General features: G+C 44.6%; 1 protein-coding gene across 1 annotated transcript in view; it reads left to right on the top strand.

The window, feature by feature from the left end:
* Positions 1-23,709, top strand: part of GFRA4 (GDNF family receptor alpha 4) — a 722,713-nt gene extending 699,004 nt beyond the window's left edge. The window contains exon 8 of the mRNA XM_085642694.1: positions 21,080-23,709. Within this exon, the coding sequence (XP_085498820.1) occupies positions 21,080-21,211 (132 nt within the window). The 3' untranslated portion in view covers positions 21,212-23,709. The remainder of the gene's footprint in view (positions 1-21,079) is intronic.
* The last annotated feature ends 417 nt before the right edge of the window (positions 23,710-24,126 follow it).

Below are 24,126 nucleotides of genomic sequence, written 5' to 3'. Positions count from 1 at the left end.
GTTGCTTCTATGCGCCACATGCCGATACTGTCAAGCATAGTAGGCGTCGTCTTATTGCTACGCAGAGCTATTTCTAGCATTTCTATCTTATGGTCGTCGAAGGATCCCATCAGTGGCCACTGACTCCCGGGGTCCTTCCTTGTATATTTATGCCATAGCTTGCTATAAGCTACGGCGACTAGTCCATATTTAGTGAACATGTCCTTATTAGGAGTGCCCTCCAGTGGAGCCGGATGGTCCACCTCTAATAAGCGGTCCGGGCAGAACCAACTACCAATCAGTGGGGAGAAGATAGGCATGACGGGTTTCAACGGGGACAAAAGTCAGCACTACCTATCTTTTCACTGCTTGCAAAGACTAGACAGAATATCTCTATTCCTTGTTATTTGTAAGCAGAGAATACCTCCAAAGAACCAATATCGAACAACTAGTGTTCGGACAATCAATCAATCAATCAATGGGGAGATAAAGATAGGCACGACGGGTTACAACAGGGACAAAAGTCTGCGTTACCTACCCTTCACTATTTGCAAAGACTAGACAGAATATTTCTATTCTACGTTATTTGCAAACAGAGAATATCTCAAAGAGCACTATTCTTCAAAACAATCAATGTTCGGACAATCAATCAGTGGGGAGATAAAGATAGGCACGACGGGTTTCAACGGGGACAAAAGTCTGCGTTACCTACCCTTCACTATCTGCAAAGGGAGAGAGAGAGAGTATTTCTACTCCTCCCTGTTTGTAGACAGCGAATATCTCAAAGAGAACAATCAATGAGCAATACTAGTATTTCAAACAATCAACCAATTATTTCGCAATTTGTCGTGTTTCACGACCTTACCCGGACCGCGTGGACAGTTTCTCGTCTTCCGCCTCCAGCGCCCGATCGTCCTCTACTCTCCGTATTTGCCGCGGCACTCCTGATGGTTCCCAGTCAGGACCGTAGATCACTCGAGAGAGGTCTGCTCGGAACCAGTGAAGTTCGGATAATCGGCTGCCAGACGAGGGTCTATCGGGCAGGAGCTCTCCCGATCGTTGCAGTCGTTCACTCTGTCGTCAGGACCTCTCCCACTGGATCCACGTGTCGCTGATGGGCCCCACGCTTGGGACGCCAATTGTTAAATGGTAGCGGCAATTTCAGTCGATAACCCTTCAAGTATTGCCCGGCGGTAATCGCCTCTTATACCATTCGATGTTAAACCAATAAAGAGGCAGGCGCCGGAGACTGGAAGGCAGGAAACAAAGGTTTTATTCCGTCGGAGCAGAACACATCAGATCAGACAGCAAGGTATCGTCACGAGGTGCTCTAACTGCATCTCTGAGGCCTGGCCTCTTATACACAGGTTTATGACTTTATTGCAGGGTTATCGTACATGACACATTCTTGAGATTGTCTTGGAACATGAAAGAACATCCTCGGAATCCCCACTTCGAGCTCGTTCCCACACATATCTACAGTGGAAGTCCCCACCCCATCTACAGTAGGAGATGGCTATCACACAGCTGGACATTCCGCCAATTCCCGGGGGTGTGTGCGACCAGCCGGGTCTCAGGGGGTAGGGGCTTTGATCTACTGTAGTCCCTTTGATGTGGGGTGTTTCCCTTACAGTAGGGGCAATAAACTGCATCCGCAGGGCTAGGTGATGACCTGGGATCGATTCGGACAATGGGGCGCAGAGGAAGGGGGTTTATCAAAAGAGATGCATGACCATGTATGGGATGTCGGTCAGGCGTGGGATGTGGTTCCATGGCAGGGTCGCGCAGAAGGAGAGGGTTTATGGCCCGTGTATGAGAGAGCGGGGGTGGCCGGCGCGCGGGGGATGCTTGCAGCGCCAGGGGGACGCGCTGGCGATCGACAATGAGCGGGGGAGAGAGTGGGGTGCCTAAAATGGCGGCCGTGCGTTCGCTGTGCGTGGCGCTGGGGAGAGGCAAGATGGCGCAGATAATGTTCAGTTACAAGCTAAATTTCCACACTAGAGCCATCAGGATTAATGGGTGCCCTATATGATAAAAAGGTACAACGTATTAGTACAGGGCCCACACGGCACACACTGCAAATATGGTATGAGGCGCAACGCACACTAGGCTGGAACGGTGTTGTCACACTGGCGATGCCATTATGGGAGACCAAGCGACTAGGGAGGTTGGGAAGGACGAAGGGCTTCCGTGGCTGGGATCAGATTGGCATCTCCAGAGTGGGGGACTTGTGGCGAAAGGGTGAGGTGGTCTCCTTTGCTCATCTTCAGGAGACGTATGATATGGCCAAGACAGAATTTTTCCGATACCTGCAGGTTAGGCATGCGTTACAGTCCCTGCTACCGCGAGGCACGAGGCCTGAAGAGGCTTCTCCACTAGAAGACAGACTCTTGACGGACCACCTCCATAGGAGAGCAATCTCATTGACATATAAGAAAATAGTGAATAACCGTAAGGACCCTATGGTTGCACTCAAGGTAAAATGGGAGCGCGAATTGGGGGAGATTGATGAAGCGGACTGGAGGGAGGCGCTAGCCTCCCCTAGCGAAGCTGCAATCCCATCTAGATTGAGGCTTGTCCAACTAAAAATCCTACATTGTACTTATTACCCTAGACAACTTCTGCATAAAATACACAGGGCTGACACACCGCTCTGTCTCCGGCAGTGCGGGGATATAGGCACATTTTACCACACCGTCTGGATATGCCCTAAGATAGTGCGGTTCTGGGCTGCGGTAATGCGTACAGTGTCCCAGGTCACGCAGATTGGGACACTCCCAAGCCCGAGATGTTGCCTGCTCAATATATGGGAACCTACAGATTTGAATGCGGTGGCTCAAGATTGGGTGACTCTGGGCATGACGATCGCCAAGCGGAACATTGCCCAACGGTGGGGATCCAGTAACTGCCCCACACTAGCTCAATGGTGTAAAGACATGGATATGGCAATGGTGGCGGAAAAGTCAGTGTACGTTCATCGGAGGTGCCCCAAAAAATGGAAAAAGGTCTGGGGGGGATGGAATGAATATCGTGGAAATATCTCTGTAACCCCCTCAGTCTGATGACCTAGACTCAGATGATAGTGACTCAGCAGAGGAGATGGGACACACGTAAGGGGATGTGGATGATAAGACTGTAAGACTACCGAACAGGGAATAAAAAGAAGGGAATGATAAGAAGTACGGGAATGCCAATATTGAAGATGTAACACTGCAGCTCGTATAATACAAAGATGTAAAATTGATGTCATAATGTACAAGATGATTAATAGAAAAGAATATACACCAAAAAAAAAAAAAAGTGGAATCTCTCACATGCACTACATGCAGCCGAGTAGACAGTAGGGGTCGTTAACATAGAATTAATGCAGCAAAAAGTGAAACCTCTCACATGCTCTACATGCAGCCGAGTACAGAGTAGGGGTCACTAACATGGAATTAATGCAGCAGGAAGTGGAATCTCTCACATGCACTACATGCAGCCGAGTAGACAGTAGGGGTCGTTAACATGGAATGAATGCAGCAAAAAGTGAAATCTCTCACATGCTCTACATGGAGCCGAGTACAGTGTAGGGGTCAATAACATGGAATTAATCCAGCGAAAAGTGGAATCATTAACATGCACTATATGGAGCCGAGCAGAGAGTAGAGGTCATTAACATGGAATTAATGCAGCAAAAATTGGAATCTCTAACAAGGCGCTACATGCAGCCGAGCAGAGAGTAGGGGTCATTAACATGCACTACATGCAGCCGAATAGATAGTAGGGGTCACTAACATGGAATTAATGCAGCAAAAAGTATAATCATTAACATGCACTATATGGAGCAGAGCAGAGAATAGGGATCATTAACATGGAATTAAAATGCAGCAAAAAGTGAAATCATTAACATGCACTACATGGAGCCGAGCAGGGAGTAGGGGTCGTTAACATGGAATTAATGCAGCAAAAAGTGGAATCTCTCACATGCTCTACATGCAGCCGAGCAGAGAGTAGGGGTCGTTAACCTGGAATTAATGCAGCAAAAAGCGGAATCTCTCACATGCACTAAATGCAGCTGATTAGAGTGGAGGGGTCATTAACATGAAATGAATGCGGCAAAAAGTGGAATCTCTAACATTTACTACATACAGCCGAGCAGAGAGTAGAGGTCATTAACATGGAATTAATGCAGCAAACAGTGGAATCATTAACATGCACTACATGGAGCCAAGCAGAGAGTAGGGGTCATTAACATGGAATTATTGCAGCAAAAAGTGACATTTCTCACATGCTCTACATGCAGCCGAGCAGAGAGTAGCGGTCGTTAACATGTAATTAATGCAGCAAAAAGTGGAATCTCTCACATGCACTACATGCAGCTGAGTAGAGAGTAGGGGTCATTAACATGAAATTAATGCGGCAACAAGTGGAATCTCTAACATGTACTACATACAGCCGAACAGAGAGTAGGGGTCATTAACATGGAATTAATGCAGCAAAAAGTGGAATATCTAGCATGCACTACATGGAGCCGAGCAGAGAGTAGGAGTCATTAACATGGAATTATTGCAGCAAAAAGTGAAATTTCTCACATGCTCTACATGCAGCCGATCAGAGAGTAGTGGTCGTTAACATGTAAATAATGCAGCAAAAAGTGGAATCTCTCACATGCACTACATGCAGCCGAGCAGAAAGTAGGGGTCGTTACATGGAATTAATGCAGCAAAAAGTGGCATCTCTCACATGCTCTACATGCAGCCGAACAGAGAGTACGGGTCCTTAACATGGAATTAATGCAGCAAAAATTGGAATCTCTAACATGCACTACATGCAGCCGAGTAGATAGTAGGGGTCATTAACATGGAATTAATTAAGCAAAAATTGGAATCATTAACATGCACTATATGGAGCCGAGCAGAGAGTAGGGGTCATTAACATGAAATTAATGCAGCAAAATTTAGAATCTCTAGCATGCACTACATGCAGCCGAGTAGAGAGTAGGGGTCATTAACATGGAATTAATGCAGCAAAAAGGGAAATCTCTCACATGCTCTACATGCAGCCGAGCAGAGAGTAGGGGTCGTTAACATTGAATTAATGCAGCAGGAAGTGGTATCTCTAACATGCACTACATGCAGCCGAGCAGAGAGTAGGGGTCATTAACATGGAATGAATGCAGCAAAAAGTGGAATCTATAACATGCACTACGTGCAGCCGAGTATATAGTAGGTGTCATTAACATGGAATAAATGCAGCAAAAATTGGAATCTCTAGCATGCACTACATGCAGCCGAGTAGAGAGTAGGGGTCATTAACATGGAATTAATGCAGCAAAAAGGGAAATCTCTCACATGCTCTACATGCAGCCGAGCAGAGAGTAGGGGTCGTTAACATTGAATTAATGCAGCAGGAAGTGGAATCTCTAACATGGAGTACATGCAGCCGAGCAGAGAGTAGGGGTCATTAACATGGAATTAATGCAGTAAAAAGTGAAATCTCTAACATGCACTACGTGCAGCCGAGTAGATAGTAGGGGTCGTTAAGATGGAATTAATGCAGCAAAAAGTGGAATCTCTAACATGCACTACATGCAGCCTAGTAGATAGTAGAGGTCATTAACATGGAATTAATGCAGCAAAAAGGGAAATCTCTCACATGCTCTATATGCAGCCGAGCAGAGAGTAGGGGTCATTAACATGGAAGTAATGCAGCAAAAGGTGGAATCTCTCACATGCACTACATGGAGCCGAGCAGAGAGTAGGAGTCATTAACATGGAATTATTGCAGCAAAAAGTGAAATTTCTCGCATGCTCTACATGCAGCCGAGCAGAGAGTAGTGGTCGTTAACATGTAATTAATACAGCAAAAAGTGGCATCTCTCACATGCTCTACATGCAGCCGAACAGAGAGTACGGCTCCTTAACATGGAATTAATGCAGCAAAAATTGGAATCTCTAACATGCACTACATGCAGCCGAGTAGATAGTAGGGGTCATTAACATGGAATTAATTAAGCAAAAATTGGAATCATTAACATGCACTATATGAAGCCGAGCAGAGAGTAGGGGTCATTAACATGAAATTAATGCAGCAAATTTAGAATCCCTAGCATGCACTACATGCAGCCGAGTAGAGAGTAGGGGTCATTAACATGGAATTAATGCAGCAAAAAGGGAAATCTCTCACATGCTCTACATGCAGCCGAGCAGAGAGTAGGGGTCGTTAACATTGAATTAATGCAGCAGGAAGTGGTATCTCTAACATGCACTACATGCAGCCGAGCAGAGAGTAGGGGTCATTAACATGGAATGAATGCAGCAAAAAGTGGAATCTATAACATGCACTACGTGCAGCCGAGTATATAGTAGGTGTCATTAACATGGAATAAATGCAGCAAAAATTGGAATCTCTAGCATGCACTACATGCAGCCGAGTAGAGAGTAGGGGTCATTAACATGGAATTAATGCAGCAAAAAGGGAAATCTCTCACATGCTCTACATACAGCCGAGCAGAGAGTAGAGGTCGTTAACATTGAATTAATGCAGCAGGAAGTGGAATCTCTAACATGGAGTACATGCAGCCGAGCAGAGAGTAGGGGTCATTAACATGGAATTAATGCAGTAAAAAGTGAAATCTCTAACATGCACTACGTGCAGCCGAGTACTAGTAGGGGTCGTTAACATGGAATTAATGCAGCAAAAAGTGGAATCTCTAACATGCACTACATGCAGCCTAGTAGATAGTAGGGGTCATTAACATGGAATTAATGCAGCAAAAAGGGAAATCTCTCACATGCTCTATATGCAGCCGAGCAGAGAGTAGGGGTCATTAACATGGAAGTAATGCAGCAAAAGGTGGAATCTCTCACATGCACTACATGGAGCCGAGCAGAGAGTAGGGGTCATTAACATAAAATTAATGCAGCAAAAATTGGAATCTCTAGCATGCACTACATGCAGCCGAGTACAGAGTAGGGGTCATTAACATGAAATTAATGCAGCAAAAAGTGGAATCTCTAGCATGCACTACATGCAGCAGAGTAGAGAGTAGGGGCCATTAACATGATATTAATTCAGCAAAAAGGGAAATCTCTAACATTTACTACATGCAGCTGATTAGCGAGTATGCGTCATTAACGTGGAATCAATGCAGCAGAAAGTGGAATCTCTAACATGCACTACAAGCAGCCGAGCAGAGAGTCGGGGTCATTAGCATGGAATTAATGAAGCTAAAAGTGAAATCTCTCACATGCTCTACATGCAGCCGAGTAGATAGTAGGGGTCATTACCATGGAATGAATGCAGCAAAAAGTGGAATCAATAACATGCACTACTTACAGCTGAGTAGATAGTGGGGGCCATTGACATGGAATAAATGCAGCAAAAAGTGGAATCCATAACATGCACTACGTGTAGCGGAGTAGATAGAAGGGGTCATTAAAATGGAATTAATGCAGAAGAAAGTGGAATATCAAACATGCACTACATGCTGCCGAGTAGAGTGTAGTGGTCATTAACATGAAATTAATGCAGCAAAAAATTGAATCTCTAACGTACTATATGCAGCTGAGTAGGGGTCATTAACATGAAATTAATGCAGCGTACACCACCTGGTGAAGGAGACAACCACTGTGCATGAGGCCAACAGCCATAGAACTCTGAGGGCCATATTATCAAGAATGGCGATAACATTATCGCCGCTCTAGCGGCAGGAAACTGCCGCTAAAGCGGCGATAAGGGGCTTGATAATATGCCCTTGTGAATTCCAATAGAAGCTCAGGTTTGATGTCCTTCACACCAGAACCTGGGCTTCTATTGGATCTCACATGGGCATTTTATCAAGCCCCTTATCGCCGCTTTACCGGCAGTTTCCTGCCGCTAAAGCGGCGATAATGTTATCGCCATTCATGATAATATGGCCCTAAGAGCATCTCTCACCGAGATCTAGGATCGAGGATAAAACACCAGGATCATAGCCTGAATGACGTGGACTGGTTGCTGGGGAGGAAAGGCCCTGAACAGCACCATGTCCAGAATGGCTCCAATAAAGGGGAGACACTGGAATAGAAGTCAGGTGCGACTTTGGTTCAATGATCGAGAACCCCATTTATGTTAGGAGGTTCAGTGTCTGGAGGTGATCTATTCTGATTGTGGAAAGCCCTTCCTCAGTAGCGAGTTGTCGAGGTAGAGGAAACTGGTATTCCTCAACATCTGAAGATGTACTGTGACCACCACCATCAGTTTTGTGAATACCCGAAGGGCGCTAGAAATGCCAAAGAGGAGCACCGCAAACTGAAAATGCTCCTAACTGACCTTGAACTGCAGGTACACCTTTGAAAATACGTATCCTGCAGACCTAAGGCAACCATCCAGTCACTTGGGACCAGGGCAAGCAATACTTGGGCCAAAGTGAGAATTTCTGCATGTATCGTTCCAGGAATGTATTCAGTGGATAGAGATGTAAAATAGGACGATGGACTTCATCCTCCTCAGCACGAGGACGAAGCAGAAGTCTAGCCTCTTCCTTCTTCTTGACACCATACTCTTGATGGCCCTTTTTTCCAGTAGAGTCTGCACCTCTCACAGCAAGATGGAAATGCACTCCTCCAAAAGTCGCTCTGATGTGGGTGGAAGTTGAGATGGATCGGAAAGGAATGGTAGGGCATAACCCTGTTGGACAATATGGAGGTCATATCTCTCGGATGTGATGGTCCTGTAAGGAAATGCTTGATCTTTCCTCCCACAGGGTGGCTGTATGCCGCTGAGGACAAGTCAAAGCAGCTTGGAGGCCGATGCTGCAGGGGCAGAGAACTAAGGGGACCTTTGTCCCTAGTGACCTGCATGATGTCTGGTGGCTGGGTTGACTGCTGTGGTGGTGGTATAGCTTGGTGGTGCATATTCAACCGCCCTCTAGAGTACACTAGAAAGGGTTGAAATTTTGAGTAATTTCAGGCCTATCACCTTACTGTCCGCTTTTTCTAAAAAACTGGAGAAGAGTATTAATAAATAGTTGTCCAATTTCTTGGAGCAGGGCTAGCTGCTGCTCCCGTCCCAGTCTGATTTCCATCTGTGTGTTCATATGGAAACCACCTTGATCAAGGTCACTGATTACATCAAGATGGTGGTGGACCAAGGGAAACAGGTCGCCTTGATATTGTCTCACTTATTCGTGGCCTTTAACTCTGTCTCTCATGACATTCTCCTTCAGCGTCTGGAAAATATAGCCATTGGAGATTCAGGCCTATCTTGTGTCCACTTTTTTTAAAAGGACAGAAGTCAATCAGTTTGGATGTCACCATTCACCTCGAACTCTAACGTTTTAAAATGTGGGGTTCCCCAGGGCTTTTCTTTGAGACTGACACTTTTTAATGTTTATATGACCCCCTAGCGCCACTGGTGGAACCCTTTAGCATCCAGATTGTGACCTATGCTGATGATATGCAGATCCTGCTAACATTGGATAAGAATGTGACCGATTCCTACAGCAAGTTCGAGTCTTCCCTAACTGCTGTTTTCAAGTGGGTGCGACACAGCAATCTACAGAGTAATATAAGCAAAACAGAAATTCACCTATTTGGTTCCCCTCCATCAATTTGTGACGGAGGCTGCTGGCCTGATCTTATTCCTGCCCTCACTCCCAGTCCCCAGCTAAATCTGTGCATAATCTGAGATTAAATTCATCAGTTCTATTTCCCTTGGGCCTCACGGGACAGTGGTGGTTCGTGTGTGCTTCGGACTTCTCAAGTCTATGAAAAAATTCTTACGCCTTCTCCCAATTTTGGCCCAGAAGACGGTTATCCATGCTCTCATCATTTCCCGGCTAGATTATGCCAGTTCTTTTTTTGTGGGACTTCCGGCTTACCAGCTACAAAAACGTCAGCTGGTACAAAATGTGGCTGCCCGGATACTCCTAAATGTCCTCTGGGCTGGGGGGGCAATATCCATCTTCACCTTAAGGTGTTACATTGCCTGCCCATTAAATAGAGGATCAAGTTAAAATGTCTTGCTCTGGGCCTTCTATCGGGTTGGCCCAGTGTATGTGGCAAAGGAGGTAACCCCATATCACCCTGCCAAAACCCTCCGCTCTTCGGGCGCCTTGCTAGTGGAAGAAAAAATGGGGTTACTCCCCCTTTGCCCTGGATGTGTTCAGGGCTTGGAACGCTCTTCCTTTGGACCTCAGGACCATGAATGATGAATCTGCTTTCATACACAATCTTCAAAATGTGCTGTTTCAAACTGCATATCAGTAGGTCAGCTCCTGCCTGGGTCGATTTCTTGTCTGCCTAGCACCGGATCATTCTACGAGTAGCCATGCTCTATATACATCTTCTTTGATCGATTGATTGAATGATTGAAACTTCTGAGAAATTGTCTGTCAGGAATTGAGAGGCCAAAAGAAAGTGCTCTGCTCTCCTTCAAGAATCTGACGGCTGAATCAGTCTTTTCTCCAAAAAAGTAGGAACCAACAAAAGGCATATCCATTATTGATGCCTGCATGTCCCCTTAAAAGCCAGCAGATGTCATCTATGCCTGGCAGCGGTGCACCACACTAGTGCCCACTGCATGCCCCAAGCATTCAATAGTATCCAAGCCAGCTCAAGGTACATATTTGACTGCATCATGGTCGTTCTGAATCGTTTGGGCCAAAGAAGCCCGTAACTCCTCTGGTACCGCTGTCAAACTATAAACAAGCTGGTAGAGGAGAATATCCACTTACTGAATGCCTCAATCCATTTTGCGTCCCTTTTCAGAGGGGTCATAAGAAATAATGAATTAGGGTTAACCTTACTGGTAGAAGCTTGGAACATCTTATTCTCAGGAATCAAGTGCTGTGTAAAAATGTCCAGGTCATCTGGAGCAGGTCTATGGCATCTGGCCATCTGAATGTTTACTGGTGAAGAAGAGCAGGTCCTTACCCAAGTTCCTATGATATTGTCAGTCAGGGCTTCATTAAATGGGAGTAAGGGCTCAGATGAAGCTGGCTCTAGGTGCAAAACTTCAATCAATAGGTCAGTTGTGGCATCCACTGAAGGTGGCTGTAGGCCCAGGACTTCAGCTGCATCACAGCAAAAAATGTGCTCTCTTCTGTAGTGGGTTCAATGGGCGACACCAACCCTGTGTCTGGAGAGGTATCTAGCCTACTGGCCTCTTGCAAGTCCATCTAAATCTCATCATCTTTATCACTGTGCTTACGGTTATATCATCCCCAAAATCTCCACCTTCATCATTCTCAGGCTGATCCGAATCTGAACCAGAAAGGTGAGGAACGCTTTGTGGAAGAGGAAGAGTTTTGTGTAAATCAGAGCATACTGGGGTCGGATGTGTGACCTCAGTAATGAGCCAAGCTGTTTTGCCTCGAGGTTTGCACTGGAGTTAGCAGGGGGTTCAAAATCCAGCATCACCAATGTTGTTGGTGGATAGATAATAAGCACGGATCTTGGAGTCACACTGTGTCCACTGCTTGCAGGTTAGAGGTGTTGAGGTGGAACCAAAGGCAAACCCGGCACCAACAATCCAACTGGAGGTCAATGCAGATCCTAGGGGCCCAAAAGCAGGCCAGAGAGAGAAGAGTGCCAAAAATACACAACATGGCCTCCTTAGAGGCCTTGACGTGCTGCAGTATCGCCAGGGGAAGCCCCTTGTTGCCCTCCCACTTTTTCTTTGTTCAGAGTGGCTGTATGGGGTTGAATCCCGCTTCAACTTCTTACGCTTCTCCCTTGACTTACTCAACCTCAACTGCAAAGAAGACCTGTTGCAGGAGAAATCTTGAGAGCGGGAATAAGTTTGTACCCTCGACTTGGAGTGGGTCCTACGGGAGGTCCGATCATTTTTTCAGTGTTTTGCAATGTACAGCTTTGCTTCATAATACCAGATTGCCTTTGGAGGCATGAGGGCACAGTCTTTGCTAGTCTTGGAGCCATTTCCTGTGTCGAAATACTAGAGGCAGACGTTATACTACTTTATCACCAACATCTGTTTCCAACAGTCTCAATATGTATTTAACCCATCAGTGGGGACACCATTCCCTTGCACACTGGAAAACTTCCAGTCTTGCACCTGGGGTTTATACTAGATATGAAGAACCTGCAGTTAGAAGTATCCATCAGAACATTTGTACATCAACCCCATATATTTGCCCTGACATTTTGTGTGCGTGTCAAGTGCATGTGTGTGCAGTGGATGAGTAGCACATGTGTGGTAGTAAAACTGTGTGTTGGAAGTCCATTTACTGTGCCCAATCGGATCCTTTTTGATGCTCCCTGGTAGAGCCTGGGTCAAGATGGAGGGTAAATACAGCTTCCCCAGGCAGTAAAAGTAAACTGACTGCATTCCTATGCTTGATGGCAGAGACTCGGTTACTGAAGTGAGGGAAGAAAGGGACATGGCTATCTTTGGGAAATTCAATTAGGTCCTTGTTAGCAGGGGGTTGCTGGTTAGTTATTTATGAGCACTGTCATTTGGTGGATTATAGGGGTGAGGGGTGGGACTGCAGAGTCTGTTCAAGGTGAGGAAGTTTCTAGGCAAGGCCTCTCCTATGCCTGTCCCAGATTATTGCTTCAGAAAGGCTGATGTCCGCCAGATGCAAAGATCTCACACTTCTTTGTGCCCTTACTTTGGATACGCCTGCTTGGCGCCAACATCTTTGCTACATGAGGCGAGAGTGACTGCTGCCTCATACAAAGCTTAAAAATGACATTTGAAAGAGAACCAACCCAGACTGGTTCCAGGCCTTAGACAGTGGATCCACATCCCTTTTATGGAAAATGACTATAAAAGTGTGTCCCGACCTCCCCTCTTTGTTCCGCTTCAAAGTTCTTCATGAGGAAGGAAGGAGTGATCTACAGAGTAGTCACTCCACTCAGGGCTGGTGTCTGCGTGGCAGTCAGTCTCCCAGACGTGTAGCAGCATTACCTGAAATCTGCACTTCTTGCTAGAGGATCTGAAGGAGTATATAGCTCCTAGAACCTTTTTTGCCTGCTGAGAGAGAAGGAGAGTACTTGGTCCTGCAGGAGGAGAGACATTCCAGGAGAAGAAATTCTGCAGGTTCCCAGACTGAGGAACATCCAGAAGAAGCTGTTGAGACAGGGAGCAAAACCAGAAGCATCTGTCGTTTTGTGAAATGGTCCCCCTGTCGCCCGTGGAATTCCTGCTGTGAAATGCACTGAAACATTCAAGAGTGATGCCAGGATTGACTCATGTTGTGCGGAGTCCCTTGGTCTTCTGAGTTTCGAAAGTGAAGCATAAACATGTTATCCGGCATCTTGCCATGCCACCAAGAGACCGGCGCTGCTGCGGTCATCATTAGAGTTGAAGAAACTTCATTACCGCCATTTTGGAAACCCTGATCTGATCGAAAGCCACAACTGCCACATGCGCACACTCATTGAAGGCCCACCTACAGGCTGGAACTATCATGATCGAGTCTGTGTACCACGAGTGCTTCATCTTCTCCAAGAAGATAAAAACAAGGCATAGCTTTGCACAGAGAAACCTGCCATATGAATGTAAGACTTTTGCTTTGGTAAACTTGAGTCTGCAAAATTAGTGATTAACACATCTAGCCAGTGGTGTTACAAAGGCCCCCGCAGTCTGTGCAGTGCAGGAGGACCGAGCTCCCGGGACTCCCTCAGCACTGTTCGTTGGCCTGAGAGCTCCTGAGTAAGTCCAGAAGGGACCCCTCCATGTCCTTTGCAGGGGGCCCCCCTAAACTTTTGTTACGCCACTGCATCTAGCCAGTGGGGTTTTCTAGACTGAACTGCACCTTTGCCTAATTAATGCCTATACCCATCGAACATATCAGGGACCGTAGACATTAGTGAACTCTGATAGTTGGAGGGCACCTCGGAGAGCGTGCAGTGCCTTACTGAAGATCATAGATGAGATTATAATCTCGTGCCTACACTCTCAGCTGACCTTTGTAGTATTTTGTGTTGTTATGAGATTAATGCACTTTCATGTAACCGAATGATGTACGTTAATCTGCACACTACATGATTGTTTCTGTTGGTTGATTGTTGAGTTCTGAGCTCTTCCCACCTGCCCGCATTATACCTCTTTAAGACGCTTCCGGGTGCTCTTCCTCGCTACCCTGAGAGTCAAGCGTGGAAAGGGTGCACTTAGCACAGTTTGCAGAGCCGTAGTAGGATGGGCCCCAGGACACCAGTGGCAAACAAACTCAATTTCCACAGTTGGGCCCAGTAGCCCCTGCCTGTCCTCGGCCCCCTTTAATGGGGTCTGACGGTTAGCATCTTGGGTGTGGTCTCCCTGTAATAACACCCTGCTCGGTCCTGGGAGAATAGCTTGCAGCAATGGTGGCAGTGAGCAAACAATGAGGTGATAGACACATTACACTGACAGACGGGTGTCTCTGGGCCCCGAGGTGAGTGACTGCGACAGCGAGGCAACTGTGCTCTTTATTGAAAGTTGGTTGATTAACAGGAGGAGACTTACTTTAAATAGCAGGTTGTCTGATACAATAAAAGATAACATTATAAATTGAACTGGTGGACTATTGGCATCCGAGCAACAGAACAATGATGAAGTATTGCAGTTCTATCCTAGATGTGAGGGTACTCCACAACAGAGTTAGGCAAATTGTGATACAACAAGAAACACACCTAGGAGCAGATATACTCAAATCTAACGCAACGCAGCACAGTAGGCGAAAAAGCTGTGCTGCGTTGCATGAGGAGAGGAGCAGGAGAGCGCCATATTTTCAGAAATATGGCACTCACCTACCCTCTCCCTAGCGTCAGCGCTGAAATTAGCTGCTGTGCACCACGCACACACCTTTGCACCATAGTGCACTGGTGTCTGCGGGAGTCTAGTATAGGTTTTGTATTGGAAGGATAGCCTTCCAGTAAAAAATACTATGCTCAGACTAACTTTAAACTGTTTCCCACTTTGTATGTGTGCTGTACAGTGCAGCACATACAAAGTCGGAAAAGGAAGGAGAAATGAAAGCACTTCTCCTTCATAGCACCTACTTGAAATGGGGGCTATTTCCTGACGCTAAATCCTGTCTACTCTTTTAAGTAAATATGGCTTAGTGTCAGAAAGCTTTGCTGGTTGCATGGGAATGCCCATGCACCACCCATGGTATGCCCCCTTGGCGCTAAGTAATGCAGAGCAGCGCACGTTACTTTCAAGAGATTTTCCAGCACTAAACAAGTTTAGTGCTGGAAAGTAGATAGTTAAAAAAGATTTTGCATCAATTTGCGTCACTTTTGTGACACAAACACTGCATAAAATCTTAGTAAATAGACCCATAGTGGCATGTCAGCTTTGCCTTTCCTTTCGTTAAACAAGAGGAACCAGGAGCTTTTTAACCAGGTCCTGAACACGTACTCCCTAAACGTAAACTTGTGTAATAGACTGGTGTGCAGTTCCTAAGTGAGGGTGAGAGAGTTCTGGTCTGTTACGAAGTGCCCTCACACACCCTGAAGGATGTCATGCTTCATCATTGGGCCTGCTACTCGTCGGGCCGGCCCTGCAATGCCCGACAGGCACCCCCAAAGGGGATCTTTAGCGGAGATCTTTTGTTGATGAAGCCGTTGGGTGCATGTGGGTGTGTGGACTAGGTAGTGCAGTGAGTGCAAAGTGGTGTTTCAAATAGGTCTAGGGCCGCCCTGTTATCTAAATTTTATTCCTGGGTGCACTAACCTAACTAATAGCAGGAAGCCCTTACTGGATACAATGGTCCAAAAGGGCCTGTGTGGTGTGTAAGGGTGACATGTTTCTTGCCTAAGGGAGCCCCTTACGGGTCTAGTGGCAATTCATCAGGACGGTGAGTAATTAAAGAAATTGTCTCAGCTCTAGCGCTACCGCAATGTTGGTTCTTGAAATGGCGAAATACAGTAGTAACCAGTTTTGCAGTTGAGCACCAGGTCCGATTAAGCTAGTGTTCAGTGACCCCTTAAATGGTAGGTCTAGGTTTACGGGGGCTTTTCAACAAAGCACCTCGTTGCTCACAACGGAAGGCGGTGCTGCAACTAGCCGAGTTCCCACCCCGGCTCTGGTCCCCCTGGAATTGTCTATCACCAGTCTATCTCAGTTTTGCCGTCATTTGAGGAACGAATACGATTAGTCCTTGCTCACCACCAGGTCCAAGGGATGCTGATCCTGCTTCACAGGTCAGCTGGGCTTCAAATGCATGAGCAACCTGGCAGGTACGGATGCGGACTAATAGTGGTGTAAGGTATGTTGTAAAACCACTCCATCATACTGTGTAATGTACACAGTCATAACACTGTTGGGGGCATATCAGCAACAACCGGCGATAATTATCGCTAAGGACACTTAGCGCTAGGATAATTATCGCCGGCTAGCGTGGATTTTTATCGCTGAGATAGCGGGCTATTAGCAACGCTTATCTCAAAAGCGATAAGAATCCTAACGCTAACTGCCAAACATGAGATTATCGCTGGAAACCCAGCGATAATCCCACGAAGTTTGGCGTTAGCTTGCTTATAGGGCCTCACATACTTAGCCATGATATCCACCTTCCATAGGATATCATGGCTAAGTCAGTTTCAAAGCAGGCGTAAGGAAAGTAGCGATAACAGAGGTTATCGCTACTTTTCTTGTCGCTATGCTGCTTTGCGTGAGTCTTGATGATAGGAGAAATGTCGCTTAGCCACATTTCTCCCGTTATCCTGGGGAGGAATGCCCACTTTGCATCTCATTAGAGATGCAAAGATGGGCGTTAGGAATTCAGGCGCTAAGGCAAGGTTTCACGCGATAGCGTGACCTTGCTGATATAGCGATAAAATTATCGCCGCTTTTCAGCCGAAAACTGCCGCAAAAGCGGCGATAATATTTTAACGCCGCCTTGTAGATATGCCCCTTGGTGTTTTATAGTTGGCTATTGGAGTGCTACAGAAGGTACTTTAAGGCCTAGCAAGAATGGCCTTGAAGACTTCTCATTTTGGGGAGCTCACCTACATTTCTTTTTAAACAAGTTGGATCGGTCTTCCATAAGGTGTTGGTCAGAAATGGATGCAGATTTCACCCTTATAAAGATGATGGATGTTCAAGCAGTCTGGAAATGGGCGGACAAGAAACTTCAAATTCTAATTATATTCTGCTTCTCTGTCTTTGTTTACTTGCATTAAGTGCGGTTGTTAAATAAGTGCTCTCTGATCACACCTCATTGGAGAGGATACTGCAGTTGGCCCCCAGTAGATGGCACACCAAATCAGAGTCATTGACGGACCAGGACCTGTATTACATATAGGGTGCACTGCCATGGTCTGCACCGCAGCGCACTTTCTGTTTTATGACATGCGCAGACTAGGACTGGGCAACCTATTACAGCAAATGCGCTGTTACCATCGCAGCCGCAAACTCGCGCCTGCACTGGGAACAGTACAGCAGTGAAAGGCAGCATGGCTGCTTGATGCCTCAAGTCTCGTCTTTAAACGCAGGAGGCAACCGGACCTGCATTTCAAAGGCACATAGAGATCCCACTGCTGGTGGCTTTGTGGGTCCCTGGAACTGTCTGGCCACATTTCAAGGGGTGCCTTCGGGGGGCACACTCATTCTGCACCCCCTCTAAATGGCACCCAGTAAATGCATCCACTGAATGTCTCTTTGCCTCTACACCTGCATCTATAATATAGCAATTGGCCAAAGTCACAAGATTCCCTCACTTGCAAGGCACCACTCCTCCAGCCAAGTCAGGGTATGCGTCTTACACCCTTGGGGCACTCTCTATAAAATGGCCCTTTGGTGTTTTGGTCTGCTGTGCATGGCCAAATAACTCGGGGGCTTATTTATGAAATAGAGGCGTAACATAGCAAGTCATCTTGCAGGGCTGGACTGCATCTCTAGGAAAGGTCAGAAATGTGCCGTATTTAAGGCATACGGCGCTTTCCTGATTTCCCCCTGCGCTGACACACAATAAGCTGCCTAGCACTAACACAGGCACCCTTGCACCATTGTGCAAGGTTGTCTGCGTTGTTGGCAGGATTGTTTTTGAGCAGGCACCTTCCTGCAGTAAAATAATCCTGAGAGGCTTTTCCCTCTTTCTATGTGTGCCGAAGAATGCAGAGATCTTTGGCATGCCCTTACGTACACCTAGCAGACCCCCAGAGACTCCCAACTAGTCTTTCTTCAGTCACCCTTGTCCATTCTTAGCACCTTTAAATTTCTCTAACTAGGCCTCATAGATCATCCGCCTATCCTCAGAGACCTTTAGGCTCATCAGCCTCCAAATACCGCTACCTGGGCCTGGGCTACATCAGCCAACCTGCAGCCCTCCTTCAAAAAACCCTAACTGAGTTAGGTAACTTACATCCTGTAGCACAATTGATCACCCAAATCTTAATAAATACCAAACCTCATGCCCTTCTGAGACCCAACTCATTCCCTTCAGAAACCCACAACCTGCCTTTAGATAGCTCATAATATAACTTGAAAAATAACAAACCTCACACCCTTCAGAAACCCACAACCTGCCTTAAGATAACACATAATATTCCTAGACACTCTCCCTTCATACACCCCATTATTTGCTTAGAAACCTTGACTGGCCCCCTGAAATCCTGAACAGGACCTCTCACAACCCCTTGGATACCTCCATTCAGCCCAGCCATCCCTCGCCTTGCCTTCAAGCGCTAACGGGCTGGTATATACACAACACTGATCTTCACTCATAGACCCTTGGTGTGCAACCCAGTTATAAAAGTGTACAATTGTTAAAAAACATATTCAAAGTCTGGCATAATGAATACACTGCCAATTAGTTGAGTTAATTAGAGGCAAAGTCCTGATGAGAGTATGTATTTCCCAGCATTGCTTTTCTACCAGGTGCACCGTAACTCCACCCCTGACCCCTAGTGGCTTCCATCTGCACCACAGCTCATGCCCCTGTCTCTTCACCGCCCTCAAAACCAGTGCTTTACAAGACAGTGGCAATCACAGCTTCTTTTCCTTTCTAACTGCTATCATGATATCCTTTACTGCCCCACTTTTTATTTCTACTGTAGTCTGGTTTTCTGCTCTTCTATTTTATATATCCCATGGTACAGACATGAGATTGTGCTAGGTCCACTCTTGAAGCAATGCTCTAAAAAATAAAGCCAAAAACAAACAAAATAATTGATCATGACATTTATAGACACTCCCTTAATACTCATTAATATCCAGCATCACTTTAACATAATTTTAACTAGTGCTTCCGTGTAATTCTGTATACTGATAAGGTCTCCTTATGCCGCATCAAAAATTATTTGGCAAATTTGTACGAAAACTAATCACATAACATAACACAATGTTAACTGTAACAAAGCCCAGCCTTCAAGCTAACCTCATTCCATTCAACTGTCCACACTGCATACACAAATAAAAATAGAGCTGCAAGGGTGTCATAGAATTCCACCTCATATAATTTAGCTAACTTGTAATTGATGGAATTTCTTTTCTCTCAAAATTAAAGGCTAACCTGCTATCAGTTGAAAAAGCAATATTTAAAGCTCATAATATACAAATGATTATGTTGGTATGTAATTGGTACTTATAGAATGAAAACCTATAGTAATAGGGTCCATATCGAATCCACACCAATTTGAGAAAAGACACAATTCATTATTGAATACAATAGGTGGGAAATATAAAGTGGTAAAAGATGGAGGGTCTTTATAAGTGGCCATTTTTTGGTTCTTGGGCAGACGCGTTTCGGTGGCCAGTTTGCTTAGCTGAAACTGAGTGGCCAGAATGGACGATCAAATAACGGTCAATAATTGGGCAACTTGTTATTTTGATAATCGGTGAGTTGTTCGGTTGACTGTGGGATCACTTGCCTTTGTGTTCATGTAAAATATTCAGTGGTGTTCTGTGGGAAATTAACTTTCAGCTCTTATTGTCACTTAAGTCAGTGGCATAAACAGTTGATTGGCAGGTGCAAGAGTTTGAAAATCCTACACAGGCACTTCTGTTAGAGAACAAAGATGAGAGAGACGTTTCAGGTCTTTTTTAAAGTTCTGCTTGGGAAGTGCATACACAGAATTCAGGTGGCTGGGTGGGTTCCAGATTCCCGGGGAACAAAGGGAACAACAGTACCAAGTTTCTTCTTAAAGACTGGTGCATTCAGAGAGAATGACTCAAGGTTTTTTCAAACCCAAACAACCCCCCTCAATCAACACATTTATGTGCGAAATAATGGTGAGAGTTTGTGTGTAGTCAGGGCTCGAAAAATCTGAAATTTGTTACTAGACCTTCAGGTCTAGTAACTGACAAAATCTACTCGACCTAACTGTAATGCACTTGACCTCTATGAGCAAATGTGACAAGTGAACAAGATTTAAAGGCATTTTTATTGCTCATTTACATTGTGAGCAATAAAGATTCCTTTAAATCTTGCTATCTTGTCACATTTGCTCTGCTTTCAGAGACAGAGGTCAAAAGTCAGTTTGTCTTTCTACTCATCAGAAAGGTCAATTAGGACCTAAAAATAACTCGTCCTAATTAAATCTAGCTCGCAAATGGCCGAGTGGATTTTTCAAGCCCTGGTAGTTTTTATGAACAAAGCAGACTGTTTTGTAAATGCACAGTGCGTTAATAGGTAGTCAATTGTGGGGTGATGGTTTAAAGCATAATATAGTCAAACGATTGGCAGATAGCCACATATATGCAAGCCTGGAGGGTTCAAGATGGACTTTTGGTGACCCAGTGGAAATGCTGCCCAAAGTCTTGTCAGGTCTCTGTACCCCAAAGTCTAGGCCCAGCATCCCCAAAATGACGTGTTATTTTCTACTGAAGAGGGAATGTAACCAGAAACACTTGTCTAGAGTCACAAAGCACAGGCTGCACCAAGGGTGAACAATTAAAGACTACTACTGAAGTAAGTGTTATCATTCACTGCACTTACCATGATGCACTGGAGCAAATTGAGGGTTGGGGTGTGAGGCAGTGTGCTCCCACCCTCCTTCTCTTACCTAAGATAATTCCAAGGGATTTGGTGCAATCAATGATGATGGGCTATACAACATTCCCCAATATGATTTACAGAGAAAATATCGAAAGACTATATTAGATGGTTGGGTCTGTTTAATCTCCAGATACCTCAGAAATGCTTGTTATTCCTTACTCATTTCTGCAATACCCTTTTCTTTTTCAGGTCCCTACGGAAGGAAGGCTCTTGATAGACTCCACACACATGAAGTCTGCTGAAACATCTCATTCACTACCCGCACATCATTGCCACTGGTCAATTCTGCTCTGGAGCTCCCTCCTTCTACTTCTGATGTGAAAAGGAGCATTGCCTGCACAACTATTTTTGGTCATTTCCTATAAAATAAACTATCTTTGGGACCTACAAGGGAGGAAAGAGGAACCCCCTTGAGCTCTTTTGAAGCTGTCTGAAAAAAAGCTTGTTCATAGTAACCTTTCCAGTCCTTACCTTTTCTGTTTTTTGTCTGTAGCGGTTTCACATTATCGCAGAATGCTGTGGGACCCTTTCCACAATTGTGGCAGCAATTCTGATGCAAGGTCAGAACAGAGACCAGGTGCGCATAGTACTGGCATGATACAGCCAGACTTAGACAAGCTGGAAAGTCTATTGGAACATGCCACCTGGATGATGAACTGATGGCAGGTGGGGCTGAGGCGCGTCCACCTCCTCCAATGGGACATTTGTGTTTAAACTGTATACCGCTTGACTTACGCTGTGGTAGAACGAGTGAAACTACAAGTGTTTAGACTGAAACCCCCCCTCATCTGTCAATCCAATTACTCACAGTAATAAAGGCTGTGGTATTAGGGGAGGAGTTTCTTTGACTAATAGATCCAAAATTAATGTTTATATATTACCAACAACTTTATTTTATTTTTTTGTACGTTTCTCACAAAAAAAGTCTAATGTATATGGTATTATTATTATTCCATGCAGGGGACTATTTGTATTTGCTTAAAACAAAGTGTAAAGCTTATCTGGATCAAAGGAGGTTCAAACTGGTGGCTGTGTGACTTTCTTCATTCATGTCGGGGAGGATAACCATGTATAAATACCTTTAGAAGACGCATTCATAGCACCTTCCCCTTTTATGTAGGTATTTAATGAAAAAAAATGCATTCATTCAGGACTATCATTGAAACTTTTGTGTCTACTGCACAAGGCCCTCTGAAGAGTTTTAGGCAACATTTATCCTGTAGAACAAGTGATCACCCAAAACCTAACAAATACCAAATGTGTCTCCAACATAGATTAGCAGAGGTTGAACAATGAAGTTCAACATTTCAGTATAAGAGCCACAGCCATTCTAGACCTTTGGAATATCCACTCAAGATAAATTCACATAAAAAATGTGTCAATGGGACTTATTTACACACTTAAGTGACCGTCTTGAAATCTGAGCATGGCTTTGGTCCTCTGAGACAAACATGAAAGACAATTCATCCTGATCATTTATTGGTTCCCAGATACATCAACTTGCATTACTTTGGTAAAGAAATGCACATCCGAGGGGGAGTTTGAATTGATTACAGGATGATGAAGAGCTAGTGTTTAATAACAAGCACCCACTTAATTTCAACCCTTTCCAAAAGCATACTATTGAACCAAGAAATAATTATTTTGGCAAAATCAAACTCTGAGCCCAGTGTTTGGCCCTATCAATCGTGTTCCATTCAAACATTTGATATTTTTAACAGCATACTCTGAGAACTCTTTAAGCAAGAATTATTTTGCCAGCCCCGCCTTGAAGAACTGGAGTCCTTAGTTATTACATTATTCTTTGGAGATTCTTTTTTTTTTAAAGGCTTGAGATGGCTTAAATATTTCCGTGCATTTTGACTGTTCAAAATCAAGACCAAAAATAAAAAAAAATACATGAATTGTAATAGGCTATTATTCAACAGTACATATTATTATCTATGAGTGATCTTAAAATGACTCATGTTAACTTTATTGTCAAAATAGTGATCTGCAGATTTATTATAGGAATGACATGAGATGGATTCATGTACTGTTTCTTAGACATGATTAATGTTTGATACAGAAGAAGGCTCCCTGGAGAAAAAGCTTGACCTATGATCCCCTATTACAGATTTTATGGACATTCAAATTAAAACAAGTGAAGAAGTACTGTACATTGACCATTTGTTTTTGAGGGTTCGGTTTGAACATCATCCTTTTTCAAAGCAAAACAGAACTGCCTGGACATCCTTCAATAGGACACCGGGATATCCAAAAAATGCACACAGACTAGTCTCTGGTGGACCCTGATTTTATGTTTCAAAACCTTCCCAGTAAAGGGACTCTTTATACTCCTTTTTCTTTTTAGCAGATCTTGCAATGATGCAATTATTGAATTTGTGATGAGAAAATGATTTTACTTCTGCCAACTTTCATTTAATAAAGTCATCCCAGGTAAGCCAGGCTCCTGGTCTTTCCAGATATGTGATTTGTATAATATGTAATTTCCAACTCACTCCCAGTGAGTTGACTTGTATCACTTCTTTCTCTGTTATGATTGTAAACACCATGTGCATCATGCAGTCTGTATGCAGTAGTCTGAAAGAGGCAGAGTCCTTTTTTTCTACTTTTTTTCCAATGTGAATTGGGCAATAAAGCAAGTCTACTGTGTGTGCGGCTTTATACAACAAAATTGATTTTGTACCTGGACTGAAGTGCCAGGTAATGAGGAAAGGACACAGATTAAGATTTGTCATAAACATTTAGGAAATTATGCAAGAAAATGTGATATCCTGAAATAGAAAAACCTTCTTTCACAAGTAGGTGTGATTTGGTCATGGAAATAAAGGAGTAAGTCACATCTGTTCTCAGAAAGGTCTTTGTGAATTAATCCTATAATGTGTTCTGCCTTTTCTTCAAAAAGAAACAAATGTGGGATAGTAGCATATAGTTTTAAAACTTGTTTGGGCACCATGTTCCCAAAGATTAAACAACAATAGGTCACTCGCGTGTCATCAACCCTGTCCCACTAGCAAATAAGGCTTAAAATATGCATTCATAGAACAAATTGCTTGATGGTTATTTGAGATTCAGGACCCTCACCTCTTACCCTGAAATCAACAATTGCCCTCTCGGGGCAGAATGGTCTAAAAGCCTTACAGCCCTCCGTGGCAGGCTCTACCGGCCGTTAAAAGCCAGCTCCCTTGTTAAAGGCCCTCACCTTTGGCCTTTAACACTGGAGCGGGCCTTTA

Source organism: Triturus cristatus, chromosome 2_2, assembly GCF_964204655.1.
Source record: "Triturus cristatus chromosome 2_2, aTriCri1.1, whole genome shotgun sequence".
Taxonomy (NCBI): Eukaryota; Metazoa; Chordata; class Amphibia; order Caudata; family Salamandridae; genus Triturus; species Triturus cristatus.
The sequence above is the reverse complement of the archived record's forward strand: the minus strand, read 5'-3'. Positions and strand labels throughout refer to the sequence as shown.